At 37.1% G+C, this 22997-nt stretch overlaps 1 protein-coding gene across 1 annotated transcript; it reads right to left on the bottom strand.

The window, feature by feature from the left end:
• Positions 1-398: 398 nt before the first annotated feature.
• On the bottom strand, positions 399-22355 carry LOC114242604 (uncharacterized). Its single transcript, XM_028173828.2, has 7 exons — positions 21916-22355; positions 20967-21113; positions 19529-19610; positions 8524-8673; positions 6306-6435; positions 5687-5776; positions 399-5277 (listed from the first exon to the last, which is right to left on the bottom strand). Exons 1-7 carry the CDS (start codon positions 22095-22097, stop codon positions 5087-5089), a joined length of 972 nt encoding a protein of 323 aa, XP_028029629.2. The 5' UTR covers positions 22098-22355; the 3' UTR covers positions 399-5086.
• Positions 22356-22997: the final 642 nt, after the last annotated feature.

The raw sequence follows: 22997 nt of genomic DNA, 5'->3' as shown, positions 1-22997 counted from the left end.
GTCAGAGTTCTTAATTGCATGTTATGTTAATAATTTTAGATCAAGTAAAAAATCAAAACAGTGTTCCATTACATCTTAAATAGAAAAGTTATAAAACATGATAGTCATCAGTCTTATAGTTCTTAGTTATTTAATTTGGATGCTTTCAGAATAATCAACAACATAAATGAGCTCGAGTGAGTGTAATACCTTGTTCCAATAATAGAGATAAGAGATTATTCTGTTAATATAGGGTCATATTTTGATTTTTAATATTGTAAATATAATGAAACCAACAATTCCTACAAATAACAACAATTACCTATTAATTAAGTTTGATGCGACACGCCTGAATTGGGAGATATTTAAAGAAAACTACTATAGACCAAATAATAGTTTCCAAATAAATGAAAGAATGCTTACATTTTCAATGTCATTTATTTAACTAGTAAAAATATTGCCAAGCTGCCTCTCTGGTCTAACAAATAACGTTTAACAAATCACAGCCAATTGATCAATCATCAACATATCAATATCAAACATTCCTGTGATCCTTATTAATAATCGCAGAACATTAACATACTGTGTTATGTTGGGGGTTTCTACATTGTTGTTGGATTAAATTTTAAAACTACTCAACATGGTTCCTGAATTTTAATTAGGACCACAGTCACATTGTACACAACCTAATTTTCATCTACATCTACTAAAATACCTACAGTATTACAACAAAATAACAACTTGCTTACAATTAACAAACTTAACAAGTGGTATAATAATATGGAAGAGGCCTTATAATGATATCATTATTCTACAAAGGGTTAAACACTCCTATTTTGCTTGCCATTTTTGCAATTTTCAAAATCTAAATAATAAATAAATAAACAATTGCGCTCAAAAAAAAAATGCTAGGTATGTATTTAAATAATTTTAAATATTGCATTAATGTTTCACATAAAATGTGATATAGATATTTTTATTATGATATGATGGATTTTATATTAAGTAGTTAATAGTATTACATTTCTTACATAGTGATATTAAATTTATTTTTACGGGAAAGATACTATTCTGGTCTGAACCTTTTAGCACACAAAACGGAAATTAATTTGAGATCTCTCTCTCTAATATGGCCTGATTTACGTAAAGAAAATAAATGACAGTTTAAATGGAAAAAAAATTCAGCTTACAAAGAGAAAACTTTCATCCTACATGGAAAACATAAGAAATTATAAATTTAATATGTAGGTACAACAAAATTATGTATGTATCTATTGCCACCAAAATATATAACCCACCGGAAGTGAAAGCTACCACCACTCATAAACATCAGCAATGTCATCGACAAACCAATCCTCAGCGCAAAGCGTTTCTAACTCTGCTGCTGACTAATATGAATGAATAAATATGGAGGCACAAGCAATCACTAAAAACGCAGTCATGAAATCCGCTCTTATGGCATGAGGTGCTATAATTTAAAAAAAAATTAGGTTATCTTAAATTCCTCAAAAAATACAGAATATATAAAGAATGAAGAAACTTCGTAAATGCTTCTTCCATTAGACTATAACTATAGACAGTTCGAATGACCCTTAAATGGAGTATATAAACATAAAATTCGCCATTTGGGAGATACTTTAGAAAGCCGGCCGAGTAGTTAGGTACTGGTACTAAAGGTGAAACGGAACGTCTGCTTTAAAAATATTGTAGAGCGTAGTTGTTTTTACTTAGCTTTGGTTGGCTGTGCCCGTGGTATTGCTGACATCCCGTCATGAAACGGGTCGTATACTCGTCTGTCTACAATGGGAATTAAAAAAACCCACCTACACCACTGTGCTTCTGTTGCGGGCTCCTCTGCATTATACAAGCCAATGGTTTAATGGTTACCGCAAGCAGTACATATCTACGTCTCTAAGAATTTCAAAGGAATTCTTTAGAGAACCAAGAGGATTTTTGTTTTCGATATCGTTCTTTACTCGGAAATTCGAAATCTTTGTAGTTTGTCGATCGATGTTTAAAAATTGCCATAAGTAAATTCCGTACAGCCCACTACTTACTACTAATGAAGAAAGTATTGTAAATACAATGAATTTTATAAGTCTTACATAGAAAAAGTGCTGTAAAAGCGAGTGCATCTAAACACTAAACTCGTAATCCAGACCAATGGTCAACAGTAAAATTCGTTGTTTTGATATTATGTTACATAAAGTAATTATTTAACGAAAAGAAATATGAAATGAAGTAAAATTTTAAATATAAAAATTAGGAGTAGGCCGGATCCTCTTGACGGTTATCATCATAAATGAAGTGAGTTCCACATTCCCGCGCGAATCGCACGCTAGGCCATGAAAAACTATTGTAGGGCCGTTTTACGTATTTTTTGCGGTTATTTGTTCCGCGACAAATTTATTATATAATACATAATTTGTCAGGTAGCCCAACACGCAGAATAGCAACTTCGGTATGCATTTTTTAGCCACGCGAACTATTATGTGAATCTGATGTGAACCTTAAGCGGAACCGAAAGAATTTGTCCTATCAATCAAATCGCGCTTCACAAGGGAATGTGGAGAAGCCTTTACAATTAACTTACACTTTAAACTTAGATTTTGTTTTTAATTAACATCCTTTATTTGTCAATTTAAATTAATATCGCATTGGCATTACTTAATTGACAAAGAATTCAGTACTGAAAGTACTGAAAGAACAGTAATTTGCGATCTAAATACCTACTGCAAGATACACTACATTAAAATACATTAAATCGATTACAGGTATAGGTAACAAGTGTAGATACAATATTTTGTAAATATCAACCTCATAGGAAGACCAGTTAAAAGTATTAGTATAATTAAAACATTTTCGTGTTATTGGATTATTACAAATTTATATATATTATATTAGAATGAAAATTGAAATTATTTAGATTTACTACATTTTTATCATATAAATAAATTGTGTTTTCTGTAAGATTATTCTTGTAATAGACTGCTAGTTTTAAAATAAGACATGCTAAGTGTGCACTAATTATGTTCCTATGAACCATCAGCATTTTTTAAAACTGTATTTTCTAATACATTCCGTTATACACTATTGTTTCGATTAAACTTACGATACCTATAATATAATATAAAATTACAAGCTCTGCCAAAAACAACCATTATTTACTTGTCCTAAAACTACGCGAAGCCTAATTTTAAAGTAATAGTATACAACTTTTTTTTAACGCAATGAAATTACGTAAGGTTTTTATTGAAATGCACACATATCGACACATCGCCTATTAATTCGTTGCTTTTAATGAAAACTAAGACATAAATTTAAAAAGTCTAAATTATTTTGCTGCGCGCTAGAGAGCGTACTATGTCATTGAGTTTAGATTCATACTAATTATTAGTAAAAAATATCCAGCTTTTTTTATTTATTGCTTAGATGGGTAGACGAGCTCACAGCCCACCTGTTGTTAAGTGGTTACTGGAGCCCATAGACATCTACAACGTAAATGCGCCACCCACCTTGAGATATAAGTTCTAAGGTCTCAGTATAGTCACAACGGCTGCCCCACCTTTCAAACCGAAACGCATTACTGCTTCACGGCAGAAATAGGAGGGGTGGTGGTACCTACCCGTGCGGACTCACAAGAGATCCTACCACCAGTTAATAAAGCTTGGATTAGTTAATCGCGACTTTAACATATTGATATTCTGTTTCTAAGAGTGAATTGATGATACGTAATAATAATATAAATAAATTAAATTAAATTAAATTAATAAATATTTGATTCCCGCAATTATGCCTTTACTGAAATATAATGTATGATAATAATATTCTTGTTTTCGTAGGTATTTCTATTTTAATGTATATTATAATAATATGTAAAAAAGGCATTTCTATTACTTTATAGTTTTGGTGGTAACGAACGACTGAATGATGAATGACATTAAAAACACAGTCATGACCTATCCTCCACAGAAGCTGTTTTAAAATGGCTCGTGAAAACTAAAGAAAATACTAATTCATTTTAGTGTGTAACAAAAACACATAGGCGAATTTTTTTAAATGGGATTTTACACTATACCCTTTATCTTTGCATATGAGCCGTTACATGCGTTAAAAACAAATAAGATATATTTTGAAGTGTCCGAAACTTAATATGTAGGTATACTGCAATATTATTTTTAAAAAAATACGGTGTCTGCAATGGGGACGCCTGCTTAATGGTATGAATCATATTAATGGTACCAATGAAATTAAAGATGACGTAGCCGCGTGTACTACTTTGCCATTTTTCGAGTCAGGCAAACAAATAGGCACAATATGGACACAGCATACACTATCACCAGCGTACCTAACACATTGAAATCAAGGGGAGCTATGCACTTGTACAAAGACGTCTCTAGCCTACGTAGCGTTCGTGTGCAATAATTACCCTAGCGCCCTCTAGTTCAACTCGCGTTCAAAATGTAATACGTACAAATGTAACAGGTTCATTGAAAGTGCCAAAGTCGGCGCCCTCTGACACAGTTGCGCCCACACCCTGCCACATCGGTAAAGTCGTCTCTGTCTCTGTAAGGACACTAGTACTACGGACGGATGGTAGGAAAGATACATTGTAACACAACGAGACCAGTCGATTTTATTTATTGCTTAGATGGGTGGACGAGCTCTCAGCCCACCTGGTGTTAAGTGGTTACTAGAGCCCATAGACATCTACAACGCAAATGCCGCCACCTAACTTGAGATATGAGTTCTAAGGTTTCGTTATAGTTACAACGGTTGCCCCACCCTTCAAACCGAAACGCGTTACTGCTTCACGGCAGAAATAGGCGGGATGGTGGTATCAGTAAACCACCAGTACCAGTATTTCCGCATTAAAAACCGTTCAGAAAGAGACCATACGGATCCTCTGGCCTTCATACTACATTCACATCCATTCGCTGTCCGTAAACCAAAAACTGACATGTAAAATTTTATTAGTAGCGTGGCACATTTTTTGTAATTAAAGCAATTAGTTGTACTGAGCTGGGCATCAAGCAATGCGCCTCCAGTTTTACTGTAAATACGTGGCGTCGATCTTCAATCTTCTACCACGTATAGAAAATCGTCGTCAGTGTTCCGGAAGCGGTGTCAGATCCGGGAAGCTATCCGGCAACGGCGGTAAGACGTTCGTCTCGAAACGACCGGATATGTTGCCGGGCGGAGAGTAGTTTGCGACCACTATGACCTTGCCAGCGCGGGATCTGGCCTTACCCACGCCGAAATAACGAGTCGAAATCCATACCATTTGTGTGAAGTGACCTGTAAGCGAGTTTAAATGTCATCGGTGCAGTTTTTATTTGATCGGATATTATTACTCCAATATGGCGACTTTGAAAATGACATCTGTCAGTTTAAAACAGTAAACAATGACGAAATTTCTTAATCGTTTTTTGATCAGCCTACTTTGAAAAACAAAGTATTAGTTTTCATTGGTTCTTTCATTTTCATAGATATCATAACATGAATGCCGTCAACTACCTTTGGATCGAGTCTCAAATTAATGACTGCCGACCACCCTTCAAACTGTGGACTAATTATTTCAGTGCAAAAATAGGTAGGAAATAGTAAATATTCCTGCGAGTTATCTGATTTCCCACGTGTAAAAACTACCATTATTATAATATTAAAAAAAAAATGTTGAATGTAAAGGTATGCTGTAGATACTTACCAGCGTTAACGTTTGCATGAAGAACATCGGATTCCTTAAAGAAATTGTATTGTTTAACTGCCGCGTACCAGTACGACGATACTTCTTGCCCTAGGGATGAGAAATAAGATTTGATAAATATATCTGTAGCTGTCCAATAAAATTACTAACAGGCGGTTTTTTCAAGAGTTTGCGTGAATGGTCCTGAGTGAACTTGACGTTTTAGTCTGAGCTCCGTCAGCTTGCCTATCAGTAAAGCCAGAATATCCTCCGAGGCTCCGGGCAGGAATGTACGAATATAAAGAAATTACCTTACGTGTATTTTTAGCGTAATATTTAGCACTGCAGCTAAAAATTTAAAACATTGCGTTGTAAAAAAAAATTATCTGATCCTCTGCGGATAAAAAAAGTCTCTAAAAATACATTACTATAATAATTAAGACACTTTTGTTTATTTATACTGGATATTTAGTTGACTTTGGGTTAGCAAGACCGGAAACATTTGTTTTTGACTTCAATACTTAGATTTTGCTTTTACTTGTGACGAATAAATTACACTAATTATTTCGAATTACACTGTCTTATGTTTTACTAATTATTCTACTTTATAATTTTCATGTAAGACATTGAAAAAAAATACCCGTAATCTCTGGTTGTAGAGCGCTAACGGGCCTTTGATATAGATTCTGTCCTACGTCTCTGTCGTTCCTGTAATGGAACTTGTTGGTGTGAGCGAGATGGTTGGCCCACGCTTGAGCGTAATCGCAGAGCTGAAAAGGCAAATTAATTTCATTAATATTCTTCTAATCCATACTGATATTACAAATGCGAAAGTAGCTCCGTCTGTCTGTCTGTCACGCTTTCACGCCGAAACTACTGTACCGATTTAAGTAAAATTTGATACAGTCTAGAAGCCTGAGAAAGGACATGGCGAGAAACGACATGACACAGGACAGGCTTTTTAATGCGATAAAAGGGTTGAAAGGCGGAATGAAAAATTATATGGAAGTATCATCAGGTTTAGAGCTAAGTTTGAAAATTATGTTTTAGGCTGTGGCTTCGATATAGAAAAAAATATGACACCAAGCTTAAACATCAGAATAACACATAAAATATAACGATAAGTGTCAAGTAAGAAGTTTGCCCACTGAGTTTCTCGCCGGATCTTCTCAATGGGTCGCGTTTCCGATCCAGTGGTAGATTCTGCGAACCACTTGCTAGGACCAGTGTCAGCAACACCTCCGGTTTGAGCCCCGAGAGCTCACCTACACGCTAGGGTAAAACTGAAATAGCCTCTCATGGCTATCAGTATAGGTAAAAAAAAAGTGATGTGCTTTATCTTCCAAACAAACATTCGTTCGTCATGATTTTTTGTGTGGTTTAAATATATTTTTACTGCATAGATAGGTGTACGCGCTCGCAGTCCACTTGGTGTTAAGTGGTTACCGGAATATCAATTCCGCATGGCTTGAGGTGAGCACCTCGAGTTAAGAGGTCTCAATTATATTCTACAACTGTCTCAAGAATCAAACCGAAACGTAAAACTGCTTCGCGGTCTAAATAGGCAGGAGGGTGGTACCTACCCGTGCGAGCTTGCAATATGCTCTAACACCAAATAATTGGGCAAATTTTAAAATTTTACGGGTTTGAGTTTTCTTACACGACGTTATTCGTTCATGTTGGTGATCGTACGTGAATAAATGTTAATAACGTTCTTCCATAGAAAAATTTACCTCACTGCGTAACTTAAGAATCGACATAGTTGATGTTGAGTACTTGATATGAGTAGGTATATAGGGCGTCTTATCCTTTAGGTCACGATGATGGCAAGCGATAAAATATTAACCGTATTTAAATGTATTTAAGCCTAACAAACCTATTCGTATTTCGACTTGACGCAGAATAAAGTAACAATTGAACGAAGAAGGTAAGATGACAGTATTATTACGATAATAACGTCATAACAGAAGGCGTGTAATGATCGTTGAACGGCCATTATCTCCTAGCTAGGCCAATAAGCCCCCTATATTGGTACCACAAAACAAAATGATTCAAAAGTTTTTAATTTCTGATTCTGCTCACGATTTCAACGTCGGCCGTATCCAATATATTACTGACCCGTGTCAAAGATTAATTGGCGGGGTCGAAAACGTTCCGTGACCCGTCCCTTTCAAAATGACTGAACCCCGAAGCCTATCATCGTGTTATATAATTGTATTGCGTCATTGTAATATATGAAAAGTTTCAATGAAATTATCACGATTCTTGTGACGTTTCGTAGAAGTACAACACCCTACTGACTTTGAAGTCGTCCTGGCCAAAGGATAAGACTTTCGGTGCATTCGTATCTTGCGATGCACCGGCGTTCGAATCCCGCTGGCAGGGTACCAATTTTTCTAATCAAATACGTACTAACAAATGTTCACGATTGACTTCCACGGTGAAGGAATAACATCGTTTAATAAAAATCAAAACCGCAAAATGATAATTTGCGTAATTACTGGTGGTAGGACTTTTTTTTTATTGCCTAGATGTGTGGACGAGCTCACAGCCCACCTGGTGTTAAATGGTTACTGGAGCCCATAGACACCTACAACGTAAATGCGCCACCAACCTTGAGATATAAATTCTAAGGTCTCAAATATAGTTACAACGGCTGCCCCATCCTTCAAACCGAAACGCATTACCGCTTCACGGCAGAAATAGGCAGGGTGGTGGTGCCTACCGCGCGGACTTGGCTCTGCCCCTGGCATTGCTGAAGTCCATAGGCGACCGTAACCACTCACCATGAGGTGGGGCGTATGGTCGTCTGCCTGCAAGGGCAATAAAAAAGGAGATCTTTACTTGGATTATCATACCTCTGGGGCCATATAAAGCTGGGGCGCGCCGTGCCTCTGTCGGTAGACGTTATGCCAACACAAGCACTCGGTTATGAAGTCGCTGTCCTGCCACGCCGTACGCACCTCGCTCCACTGCACCACCATACTCACCGGCCTGTTCTGTAGAACCTAGAAGTAATTATTGTTGTAGATCAGATGATGCTATAGCTATAGTTATCAGTGCTACTTCCGTATCAACCGCCCGCTCTGGTGGTACCAATTTTGCCTACCTGACTCCCTAATCCTTAGTAAGTAGGTAGGTAGTAGGACCTCTTGTAAGTCCGCGCGGGTAGCTACCACCACCCTGCCTATTCCTACCGTGAAGCAATGATGCGTTTCGGTTTGAGGAGTGGGGCAGCCGTTGTAACTTTATTTGAGATCTTAGAACTTATATCTCGAGGTGGGTGGCGGCGCATTTACGTTGTAGATGTATATGGGCTCTAGTAACCACTTAGCACCAGGTGGGCTGTGAGCTCGTCCACCTATCTAAGCAATAAAACAAAAAAAAAGGTAATAAAGTAGAGTATTAAAAACAAAACGGCAATTTTTTTGTTTATAACTACAACCGGCGTATTAGTCTCCAAGCAGTTATCCACATCAGATTGAAGAGTTTGTATAGCTTTTATTAGGTATCCTGTACAATTTCGATGCAGACGCGTGTCTTAAGGACTTAAATTCACTGGCATTCACATTGTGATTCCTACAGGTTCTGGTAACAACATAACATCAGGATTGTCGTGAATTCGTTCGGCACTCTATGCCATTAAAACAAATTGAAACAGTTTTTTTTTCAATGTGAAAATGAAAGGCGCCTTCACGAAATGCGCCGCCAGGTATTGGTTGAATTAGGTAATACGTGAAATGTAACGACCGAGACGTGGCTCCGTTCCAGCGACGCAGTCTACCCGAATGGCTCGTAAATTTTTTGCTTATTCAATATACAAATTATGTTTTTTATCGTGGATATTTGCCAATTTACTTTCTATTGATACGCGTTAGTGTGAGGTCTGTGGTGAGGCTGTTTATGGTTGGTATGTATTGTCTTCCGAAATCTTTATCGGAGCGGTCAATTATCGTATCATTAAAGTATCTTTATATGTTTATCCGCGTCAGCGACAGCGGTGGATTTTTAAGCTATTGCAGAGCTTTTATCGCGGGATTTGCGTGCGGTGACCGAATCAAGAAATTCCGTAACGAAAATAAAACCTAACACCCCCCCACTTCGCCTACCATGTAGCTCGCGTTCAACACATTCCCGCGTTGCGCTTGTGTAGTGTTTGTGAATAAGCGTGCGGCGTGACGTCGCACTGCATGCGCATCATGAAAAGTCTGCCCATCTCTCTCTCGCGCGGTCTAGCTTATGCGTGTGAAGGGGACAGTTAATGTTTTGCTTTTGTTGATGTTTATAAATATAGCGTGGTCTTAATTTATTATTAATTTAATTTTAAATTATTATTGTCTAATTGCATAAGTTGATAAAAAATGCTATGCAATAGCTTTACCGCGGCAGTCCCCGAGTGACACACGTTTTTATTTTTCATATCTATGCTGATAGCCTTGAGAGGCTATTTCAACGTTACCGTAGCATGTAAGTGAGTTCTCGGGGCTCAAATCGGAGGTGCTACTAACACTGGTGCTAGCAAGACCAGTGCTTCGCAGAATCTACCACCGGATCGGAAACGCTACCCACTGAGAAGATCCGGTGAGTCGCGGTGGATTGCTGTACGTTAACCACTAACTAACTTATAAGGCTTATTACTATAACTGCGTAGTAAGCAGAGGGGGCGGGGTATTATTTCCGTATATTAGGTTAAAAGCAGGCTATTTAGCTACTTTAATAGATTACTAACACAATGGCAATTGTAAGCTCCCATAAACATACTTAATTGTATAAAATTAAATTACAATAAGACCATAGAAAAAGTGAAAACTCATATTTTTTTATCAGTGCCCATTGTTCTTTGCCAAAAACAAAATATTTTTAGTTTATTGAAATCTTACAATACGAAAGTAATCGGTTAATACAGATAAATTATCATAAAAAAATACATTTTCGAAAAGGTTTTTAGAACTCTCATTTTACTTTCTTCCAAATAAAAGATAGGTATCGAGCCTGATTCATAATTCAAATTGAATTTCAAATGTTGCCAACTTTTACTTCGTTAAACTAAAAAAATTAGTGGATTTAAATAAAATCTGACTACAATCTCTCCGTTATGATCTCTTGAATTACAAACTAAGCGATCCGTTGAAATTCCATGTATATTCAGATATTCGAAACGAAAATCACAAAACATTGCAAAGCTCCAATGATAAATGACCCGATAACCTTTCAACATTATTCGTATTGATGGGTGTGTTTCGGAAACTCGGAGAATTTAGAAGAAAAATCATCTTTGATTTACCTATCTTAGCTTTTTTTAACTTGCGTAATTGAATTATATTTTAATATAAGTACATATTTCTAAAGATTTCAAAACGCTTTTACCGTTTAATTTGTCTAATTCGATTCACATTAGATGATTCGTGATCACAAAAACTGATAATTATTATTTGAAGAGTCAGAAGATGTGAAAAAATCAACGCGAATTTAAGTTGTGTTTTAATAACAGAATTTACAATGAAAAATAATAAATTTAAAACTGTTTATATAATTCGTTTATATAATAAACTGTTATTGTAATTAAACTGTAATTAGTTTATAAAAAATCTGTTTATATAATAAAAAATAAAAAAATAATTCTGAATGACGAGTATTTTTGATGATCACTTTTGAATTGTGGTCGAATCTTTATGTATCTAATGTTTACTACAAAAAACCGAATTTCGATTTAAATAAACCAATCATATTACAACACTTTATCTACTTACTGTAATTTGATCAAGTGATAAGTGCCGTGATTTGCTGAAGGGGAATGAACGATTTATCAAAAACCTCCGCAGCTAATTTGTTTTCGTAGCCTTCGCGTAGGCAACGTAGACAAGGTAGAAAAGAAATGCAAACGTATTTGTTGTATTTTACTTTAGATCGACTTGGACACGAACTTTGCAAGTAAATCTATTCGTTACACGAATGTTCGCCTTTTTTTTTCTACCTATGCTGATAGCCTTGAGTGCTTCGCAGAATCTACTACCAGATTGCAAACGCGATCCACTGAGAAGATCCGGCGTGAAACTCAGTGGGCTGTGTCTGTGGGCTAATTTACTCATCGAGCCCTTCGACGCAAGCGACGGGTTCGGCGAGGACGGTGACCGGGTTTCGTCCTATGTGAGAATCGAACACACGACCCTCGTACCAGCAATCAGGGTTGCTGACTACTGCACCACCAAGTCAGTTTCAATTAAGTAGACGACTAACGAAAACCGACAAAATGAAAATATTAAAAATGACTAATTTATTTTGTTTCAATCGTTACTATTTCGTTTTTGACAAAAACAAAAAAAAAACTAATTTAGGTATGCGTTAGTGCGCACGTAAAGGTGAAAATCGAAATTTATGTCCATTTGATGTTTTCTCAAAGCTCTTTACAGGCGAAGTGCTTCTAAACTTTAAATTAGTGCAGTACCCTCTCAACCATTTCAAGGAACGTGTTAAAGTTCGAAGTCACCGCATTCTACGCTGCGCGGTAATTGGAAAACTTCACACATAAAGTCAAACAAGGAGATATATTTAAGAACTACGTAGAGTGGTTTAGTACTTTCATTCGTTTGTGATAAAGACTTCACGGTCTGTCGATGAGAGTCGGCGATTTTTTACCCTCTCTCTCTCGTTGATTTTAAGTCGTTATTACAATGTAACTGAATCTTTGACTTCGCTTCTCGAGATTGATCGCCGCATTATTTTTATGGCTATGTTGGTAGGGCGTAATGTCGGCCAATTTTTCTGACAAAATACGTACATTAAAGGAATTACATCGTTAACTATCGTTTGTAAGTTTGTAATTGAAGTGACACTTATCCTGTAGCCTCTTGTCAATTCTTAAATGTTTTGTGTTATCTATGGTAATTCCGCGGATGTTCTAGGTCATTCACTTTATTAGTAGGTATAATAAATCTATCTATCTATATATATAATATAAATTAATTGCTATTCGTTAGTCTCGCTAAAACTCGAGAACGGCTGGATCGATTTGGCTCATTTTGGTCTTGAATTATTTGTGGAAGTCCAGAGAAGGTTTAAAAGGTAGATAAATATGAAAATGATCGGAATTAAATAAAAATAACAAATTTGTTTTCCCTTTGATGTGTCCCCCGTCGGATGGATTCCTTTCGTTTGTTTTAAGTTTATTTTATACAAAAGCTTAGGTCTTTTATTTATCGATTGAGGCACAACGAAGTCTGCCGGGTCAGCTAGTTAAATAAATAAATAAATCATTAACGTATGCTGCTAAGCTTAGCAAAGCGTAAAGCGATTAACGATTCGTTTACGAGATTGAGGTTTTAACGTTCCTAATGTACAGGTTGTTAAAGTTTACGGTTGGTCGAATCGCGTGCTAATGGGAAGCAACACTTTTTTGCAAATTGAATCAGTGAATTTTGTACTATGCAATCTATGGACTTACATAATAATATGCGCTCGAAAGTGTGAACAAAAGACATATTGGCTATTATTAAATTTGCCTTGTAAAATTATTGTATCGCTTAACAAATAACAAACAGCTACCGAACATCTAAATTTGTTTTTCTATACTATAATAATAATAATAATATTATAAAGAGGAAATATTTGTTTGTTTGTTTGTATTGAATAGGCTCCGAAACTACTGAACCGATTTGAAAAATTCTTTCACTGTTTGGAAGCTACACTATTCTCGAGAGACATAGGCTATAATCTTTTTTGAAAAAAATTAGGGATCCTTACTAAGACTCTAATAATGTAACCCAAGGTGTAAAAGAATTACCTAAAATATTCTTTAGATCGTGTGCCTATTGATGATAGAATAAAATAATATACTACGACTTTGTAGAACACATTATTATTTACAGAAAGTGTCGCGACAGCATTATGTCTAGCTATTATAGTTATGCCGCAATAAGTGTTCTTTTATTTAAAAAATAAAACAACGTCAAATATCGTTGAAATTTTTATTAAAGACCCGAACGGAGCCGGAGCGGGCCGCTAGTTTATAAATAAAACTGCTTTCCAATTTAATTTCGAGTCTTTTATTTGTCATTTATTTTACACGAGCGATTAGTGTTAATATTCGTCGACACTATTATAATACGCTTCAAACGTTATCTATTCATAAAACTTTGTCAAAAGACATTGTCATTGACAAGATGAATTCTTCGCAAATTCGAATTAAATATAATGTTTGTGTCCTCTATAGTAGTATAAGATCTAAAAGGTGAAATAAACCTGAAGGTTACCATAACATTTCCGCGGAAACGGGGACTTTTTTTTTTTTTTTTCCTACCTAAGCTGAGAGCCTTGAGAGGCTATGTCAGCGTAACCCTAACTTTTGTAGGTGAGCTCACGGGGCTCAAACCTGATGACGTTGCTAACACGAACCCTAGCAAGAGCCGTGCTTCGCAGAATCTACCACCGGATCGGAAACGCGACCCACTGAGAAGATCCGGCGAGAAACTCAGTGGGCTGTGTCTGGGAGTTAATTTACTCGTCGAGCCCTTCGTCGCAAGCGACGGGTTCGACGAGAACGGTGACCGGTGCTTGAAGTACCTAGAAGCACCGTTAGTGGATCGGGAGGATCCGAGATGACGTGTTTTGGGCGACTCGACTGCTTTCCATTCTGTCCGCAGGATCGGGAATGTAAACGGGGCCAAGGACGAGTCATAAACAGGGCCAAATGCAACAAAACAGACTATGACGTAGTGTTGTAAGCGCACCTTTTATAGTAGTATGTACTTCCATGGTAGTATTAGTACAAAATAATGGACCCCACTAATCTGGCGCAGAACACTAATGCGTTCTTTTTAAGTTATACCTCTTTTGGTGTGTTTGGGAAACAGATTTTCGCCAATAACACAACGGAACTTGGCGCCAGATTCTACCGAATCTGTGGATTCAAAACGTTGTACAATAAGCTCTTTATAGTGAGCATTATAATATAATAAAAGTTAATTTAATTATGACAAACAAATCAATTTTGTGAATGTTGAGACGATAAATAATCTAATTAACTAGCTTTTGCCCGCGACTTCCTCCGCGTGGAATAGTTCACAAATAATGCTTTAATTTAGAATAAATGTGTTTAACATAAAAAACGTTATAGTGAGCCAACCTTAATATATAGAATATGCTGTCGCGGACTTTTTTAAGATCTTTTAAAGGGGAACAGTTCACTCACACATTACTTTAGCGAAACTTTAACCGTTTCCGCAGCGCACGCAGCTCTCAAAAGGGGGGAAAAAAAAAAACCCGATTTTGAAACATTCTTTATTGGTACTCCTCCTGCATTGATCTTAGCGTGATGATATAGATAGCCTATAGCCTTCCTCGATAAATGGGCTATGTAACACTGAAAGAATTTTTCAAATCGGACCAGCAGTTCCTGAGATTAGCGCGTTCAAACAAACTGTAGAAATATACGACAAAGGGAAGATCTTCCACCGAGCGGGTGATATGGCTCGGTAGACCGACGGTCCGAATGTTTTTGTTCGGAACTAAAGCTTATCTTGAAAATGAGTCGACTATTATCAAAGGCGGCAATCTGACTTTTGGACAATGATTGGTAAATCAGAAAAACGAATTATTGACTTTGTATTCCTTTGGCAGTCACAAAACTCTTCGGAACGACATCTTAGATAAATAACAGGTTAACTATTAACCTTTATTTAATGCAGGTTTTGAACCGTATTCTTTGAAGGAGACGATTATATTCAAATAAATCTGTATTGACATATCAATAAAATTTTTTTGTCCAAATGTACAGATTGCCGCCTTTGATAATAGACGACTCAAATGTCGTAAGCGAGATTCAGGCATCTGTCAAATATCTTGCGTTTTATAATAGCTACCCGCCACAAACAAACTCTTCAGCTTTATAATATTAGTATAGATTACTACAACTAAGTAGTACATTGAATTACGTCAAAAAATCTACTTCTTACATCCCTACATAAGTATATACATGTTTTTTTAAGGATTGAGCGTAAGTGTCGGGTGGATAGTCTGCGCATGTTGATAGCGCACAGGATCCCAAGCATTTTTTCCTTATTCACTGGTACTTTAAAGGGCTATTCCAGCTACGCGAGGACGGGTGGGTGAGCTCACGATCTCCACCTGAATGAATCTGTTACCGAATTAGATTACTTGTTATTATGAGTAAAATTCAAGTCTAATAGGACAGGGAAAAACGTTTTTACTCACTCACAAAAAACATTTATATTCATTCTTGTTCTTTTTTTATAAAATAATTCAATACTTCCCTGCGAAATGGTGAATATTTACCGATAACAAAAGTAAACAAACTTTTTTGGATCGTTAATATGTTCGTACTCGTACCTACCTCGCATAACTTCACGCCCCACTGTGTTAACTGGTAACCAAATCCGATAGATATCAAAATGACGTTTCCCGCCTTGAGACACGAGGTCATCATAGGTAAGTACTCTTTGCTGATAAATTTTTTGGAGAAAAACATTCGTAAGCTTTTGAATTTAGAACGCTAATTTTATAAATAAGGACGTTTTGGCGGGAATACGAAGTTGTGTGAATTCTTTTATTTTGTTATATAATAACATAGTGCTGCTTTAACTTAAAACATTTAATACTGGTAACTTTCATCAACTTTCAAACTCACACCATTTAAAGAGCATTTAAAAATAACATTATTATTCACCCCCATACATACCTCACCCCCACAAAGATTCTCATCATTAACTGGTGTAGGAAGTCCAACACTCATATAGATATTAGCCTATCCATTAAGTACCTACATATATATATTTTCTACATGTATACCAAGTTTCAAGTCAATCGGATGCATGGTTCAGTAGTTATAACGGAACATCCGTAAAAACCAATGTAGATTTATATACCTAGTCAGGTCATAAATTCTGTCACATGTTTAATGTAAAATAATTGAAACAAGTTTATTCATTATGTAACCATTCATATACCAAAATGAACTTAACAAAACATAGATTCTTATGACACTAAAGTTTATTCAAAATGACCTCCGTGATTTTGAATACAGGCCTTCAATCTGCGCGGCCTGAGGCTTTGAGCACGCCTTTTCCTCCAAGTGTTGCCATATCTTGTAATCTAACGGATTCAAATCTGGACTGGAGGAGGGCCAGTCTTCGTGCCGGATGAAGTCGATTTCACGCGCCGCCATCCAGTCTTGTGTGCTCTTCGCTCTATGAGCTGGCGCCGAATCTTGTTGGAATACCCAGTGCCTGTTATTGAACATGGTATGAGAAACAGGTTCCACAAGGTTCGTCAGGACTGTATTTTGATACACAACTGCATTCGTTTTTACACCTTTCTCACAAAAATGTACCTCTGTTAAGCCCCAATAAGAAACTCCCAACCATACCATGAGCGAGGATGGAAAATGACCTCGTTGGACACGCGGAATACGGTTGCTCGCTTCTTCACTACTGTGTGCGTACACCTTATCATTTTGTTTGTTGTAGCTCTCTTCTACGGTAAAAATTTTTTCATCCGAAAAAAGAATTTCCCGATATTTTTTCCCGCGTAGCGCTTCAACAAAGCGCGGCATCTCTTTAGTCTCAGGTCCATTAGACGAGCATTCAAACGATGTCCTGTTTTTCTTCGATATGCCCGAAGCCCTAAGTCTTCATTTAACACCCTTTTCACCGTGGTTCTGCTTAACCCCATCTGAAGGGCCAACAGTTTCTGCTTACGTTTGGGATTTCTTTGAATTCGCGCCTTCACAGCTTTTATCACTGCTGGAGTCCTAACAGACCGAGGGCGACCACTTCTTGACCTGTCATCTACACTAGAGTCTTCATTGTATCGTTTGATGGTACGATAAACGAACCTTTTGGTTATATTCAAATTTTTCAGTATGTTAAAAATTTGAACGGTCTGAACACGGTCTGAACACGGTCTTCTTTAAGCGTCCACTCCATATTTAGAAATGAGTAAAATCCTAAAAGTATACATTTTTACTTTCATGAACAATTCGAAATTCGAATTCAATAAACTTTTTTGTGGCCAGCATTCTAAAAGAAAAGTTTTTACTGTGTGACAATACTTATGACCTGACTAGTTATTAGTATAGATTAGCTATATTTCCATTTCATTCAGGAATTCTTTTAAGTGTGTATAATAATTGAAGATACAATTATTATAGTTGCTGTAGACGCTGCTACGTGAATCCGCAAATAACACAGAATCGCGATCGAATTTCAAGTTATCATGGAGATCATTTCATAATTTAAAAAATCACAAATATTAGAATTAACCAAAATATACAAAGTAATATTTTTTTAATTGAATATAAATAATACCTAAGTACTTTACACGTAACAAAAAATAGAATGGGTCGTGACCCATCATTAGATTCATATTTCATTCACCCTTTGACGTGGACCGCCGAACATTTCCAAAGCTACCGATTCGGATGGGTCCGACACTATTTCCTCCTGCGACCTTTGTCAGGCCGTCTCTGCCCACTTTGTACTTTGGCGTCACATTTTGCCCTAATTATTTCTGCTTCGTTTGTACGAACAACGAATATGGATTTAAGGGAGAGTATTGAGGTTTTCTTATCTATCAGTACGAGTTTTTGAACCTTTTATTACAACTTTGAGACTTCTTGTGAGAAAAAACGGAGCCTTAATGTATTTGGAGCAAAAATACCTCAAAAGGCGTAAATACATTCATTCTATAGAATTTTCTTGATTAGTACCTGATGTTTATAAATATTGTGCTGAATTTCATCGATCTATTACATAGGTAATATCTAAGTCTTGGAAATTTGAAGCTACTTACAAAAGTCAATCTTAGGAAAAGTACGCTATCCCTCTTAATAATTAAATTAATTATATGTTTTTACGAATGAATTCTACAACTTTCGTAAAGAAATCCATTTTGTTTTCGATTGACAGATTACGTAATTTCATGGAGAAGATAAATAAATGTATTGCAACAAGCTAATCGAAATAAACCATAAATTAAAAAAAAAAAGTTTTTTTTTTATTCACCACTGACCAATCACAAGTTCTCGTCTTAAAATACCGTCATGGATGATCGAAACAGCGTTACCTAATGGGTCAAATGCAAGAGGGATCGAGTGATGCGACTGTACCGGAGCTTTAGTCCCGCAGGAAAGCTTAGTGTATTTAAAACGGGAGAACGAACGACTTCGACTCCGAAAAAATCCAAAGGGACAACAAAAACTGGTGGTTTTACTGGTGGTAGGACGTCTCGTGAGTTCGCACGGATACATACCACCGCCCTGCCTATTTCTGTCGTGAAACAGTAATGCATTTCGGTTTAAAGGGTGGAGTAGCCGTTGTAACTATACTGAGATCCTAATAGAACTTATATCTCAGGTGGGTGGCGCACTAACGTTGTAGATGTCCATGGGCTCCAGTAACCACTTAACACCAGGTGGGCTGTGAAATCGTTCACGCACCTAAGCAATAATTAATTTTCAAACATTACCTTTGATGGGAGTGCGTATGGTGAGCTTGCTAGAGTGAGTACCATCATCATGTCTGTTTCTGTAGCGAGACTTATGGTAAAATTAGTAAAAATAGCTTTATACCTATACGATATACCTTCATACCAATTGCGGATTCGAAAATAGTAAGGGCCACAAACGAGATACTAGGCAGCTAGCCCACTGAGTTTCTCGCCGGATCTTCTCAGTTGGTCGCGTTTCCGATCCGGTGGTAGATTCTGCGAAACACTGCTCTTGCTAGGGCCAGTGTCAGCATCACTCCGGTTTGAGCCCCGTGAGCTCACCAACTAGTTAAGGTTACGCGCTGAAAAAGCCTCTCAAGGCCCTCAGTTTAGGTAAAAAAAAAGGCAGCTACTTTCACTTACCCTTTGCAGTAATTTAGGTCTGTTGTCGAGTTGCACTACTGTCGCCTCTGCGTTCTGATTGTTATTGTTGTTTTTGCAGTTTCTGGAAATTACATAGTCATTAAAAAAAACAACAATTTACTGAATGCTTCAATACAGGAAGCGAATAGGCAATAATTCATAATTCCTTTATTAATAATATCCTTCATCCTGAACGTTTCCAGATTATGGAATAAAAACGAGGATAATTCGTGGAAGGCATGCAATGTTTCCTGATAGGGTTATACAAAAAATCTAACTTGAATTTTACCAGGACTAGGACAAAAGACCTATTAGTTTAGTCTCTTGCCTTTGCTTCTGCCACTGACAACAAATTAATTCATCTCTTAGATTAATGCATTAAACCTTTTTTATGATGACAACAAATTTATGTGGCAGAAATTAATTTCCCTAAGTTCTGCTATTACGTAAGCACAAAAAGGTCTACAGGAGGCGTGTTAAAAATGCGAATTTCACCCTTTCGCAAAACGGCGCGCGTGCCGCGACCTTTTAGATACAATGCCGCAACATTTCAATCTAGGTTCAAGGCCCGCGATCGAAACAAGGGCTCCATTCTTATTCAATTGCAGGAATTTACTACATAGAGCGGAGCTTTTCTTTATTTCCGGGGCCGTTTCGGAATTACAAATTGGTAACTATAGTTAAATGCTCAACGCGAGTTGTGATGTTATGATTGTAAAATATGGGTCAAAATGGCATAAGCATCAATCACATCGTTAATTCCAAAATCAATCTTGAAACATGAGAGGAAAATAATGTATTCCTACACTTCCTTTTTTTCTGGTTTAAATATTTGGTTCAAATGTAAATGATATTTTTTAAGATGCAACTCGTATGCTACATCACGGCTATACACTTTGGCGGTTCGTTGAAACCTTCTTAATGACAGACAATTAGTTTTTTTTTAAATTTTTTTTTTTTATGATTGAAGGATTACTGGCCCATGGCCCTTTCCAGTTTCACCAGGACATGTGGATTCGTTGTCATAAACGACGAACACCGAGAATTGTTAATACAAATAATATACTAGACCTAATGTAAATAAATATACATCATAAGCTATTTATTGCCTATTTATCAGTCATCATCATCAGTATCAACAGCCCACAGTCGTCCACTGCTGGACATAGGCATCCCCCAATCCACACCACTGAGCCCGGTCTACGGCTCTCCTAATCCACTTCTTGCCGGCCACCGTTCGGAGGTCATCGTACCACCTAGCCATCATCAGTTATGCTCGACATTAATTATTGTACGGTATTGTTCGGAATTTCTAAATAAATCCGAACAGAAGCGATTATACACGAAAATTTTTGAAGATCGCTCTATCAAAGAATCTATAATACCAAGGTTTCGAAATGCCTATGTTTGTATCGTTGTTAGCACCACATTATAATACCTGTCGGACTTGAGCAATGCTGGCGCTACTTTCTTTCTCAGGTTAGCAAGAGCAGCCAGCTCCTCGCGCTTCCTGGACGGGGGCGGCGCCCCGCAAAGCGTCACCAGTGGGCTCGGCGACGGCTGCGTGCTTCGGGACGACAACAACCTGCACATAGCCACGATTCAATTCCACGTTCCTTATATAGGTTTTGGCTCTCATTTCAAAGTCAGTAGGTGCTTTTCAAGCCTTATCTCAGATGGTGCTATTGGTTTTATTTTCTTCTCTTCTTTGTCTCCAGCTTACCCCATAAGTGGAGTCGGCACAGCGATTTTTTCTATTCCTTTCTCTTCGATCAGCCGTCATCTTCATACCCACTCCTCTCTCATATCATCATTCACACATTCACGTCTTCTTTGGTCGACTTCTTCCCCATCTACCTTGCACTACCATTCCCATACTTCTCCTAGTCACATGCATCTCCTGTCTACGCATTACATGTCCATATCACGCTAACCGTTTCATTTTATGCAACAAAAATAAAAATGTTCTTAATTGTAATAAAGCATAAAGTTTAAACAAGCGTAACTTATAATTAAACAACCTATACGTTGAGCTAACATTATATTTTTAAAATGAGGCTTAAACGTCTTTAGCATTGCTCGAGATCATACTGCAGTATATTAAAAATTCCGTTGAACGTCGTATGATAACTGTTATCCAATGCAAAGGAGACCACGACCTCAGTTTGCTTGTTGATAAGTTGGTGTGATTGTGTGTCATTTGAGTATTGGTTTCTACATGACCACCTGCCCATCTTCATGACTAAAAAAGTTGATAAACTATCTCTAAAATTTATATTAGTGTCAATCAGTATCAGTCTAGAATTAAATGATAACAACTTCCCGTAATATCTTCGGGTCTTTCTTCTGCATGGTCTTTAAAACAAAAACAAAAGAAAAGAACATACCGTTTAGAAGCAGGCGTTCGTTTTGACAGGAACGTGTACTCGTAGGAGCTGCCGCTCGATGGATTGTCAACTACGGCCTGATTGGGAGCATAGTATACATCATCTTCCTTGTAATTGTTGTTGACCAGAGCGGATTTGAGCGGCAACAACTCGACAGTGTCGTCCCGGCCGCGTGTCGTCATTGTACGTGTCGCATCGTGCGACTGCGGGGGCTGCTTGCAGCCGACTGAGATGCGACCTTGAAAAGGCTGTAATGGAGTAAGGAGATCTCATTGTTTAACTTTGTTAGTCGATATCGATAAAGAGATTTTATGCGACAATTAAGAAGTTCAAAAAAATTTCTGGATTTCCAAATTATATTCGACCCTATTTTCTTCCTGATTTACTCTGGAAAACGGTGAATAATTTCAGTTTTGATCATTTATCTGTATGGACAGGACTGAACGCAAGCCTACAGCTCAGTAACTACTAGTGGCCATAGAATGCCGCCACCCACCTTGAGGTAAGAGAACGTAATCCCATTTACATTGCTTCACTTTCGTCCGTCAAAACCGAAGTCATGAAAGATGCTGGGTTGGGGCAAAATAAGACTGTTTTATTACATAATGTTACTCTTACTTTACTTTATAACTAAATTAATAATGAAAATTTGAACACGAATATGTCGTCGCATCACTCTATACCTACGAGTCATATTCGTTGTGAGTTCATGAGGTCGCCTGCTTTCTTTATCGACCTCCTGCGCAGACAAGCGTATTGCTTATACCAGAGTCTCACAGCCAAGTAATTATCTACCGCATCCTTTTAAAGCTCGTCCAAAGAAGATCAGAAGCTCCATACTTTCATATTCACATTTATGATCCCCGTATTCATTATTCTAGCTCAAGCGTAAATAAATGTATTAATTGAATGTGAAACCCAACTATATTCATACAAAACATTGAGTTAAATGATATACCTAATATTTACAAGAATTTCAAACCGATTCCGCGACTTTTACATTAAATGAAATCATCTAAACAACTAAATCTGCAATTGGTATTCTAGATGTTGCGTATTTTTAACACGAGTATCGACTGTGC

The sequence above is a fragment of the Bombyx mandarina genome, chromosome 15 (genome assembly GCF_030267445.1).
Source record: "Bombyx mandarina strain Sakado chromosome 15, ASM3026744v2".
NCBI lineage: Eukaryota > Metazoa > Arthropoda > Insecta > Lepidoptera > Bombycidae > Bombyx > Bombyx mandarina.
Note: the sequence above shows the minus strand (reverse complement) of the source record. Positions and strands in the feature narration are given on the sequence as shown.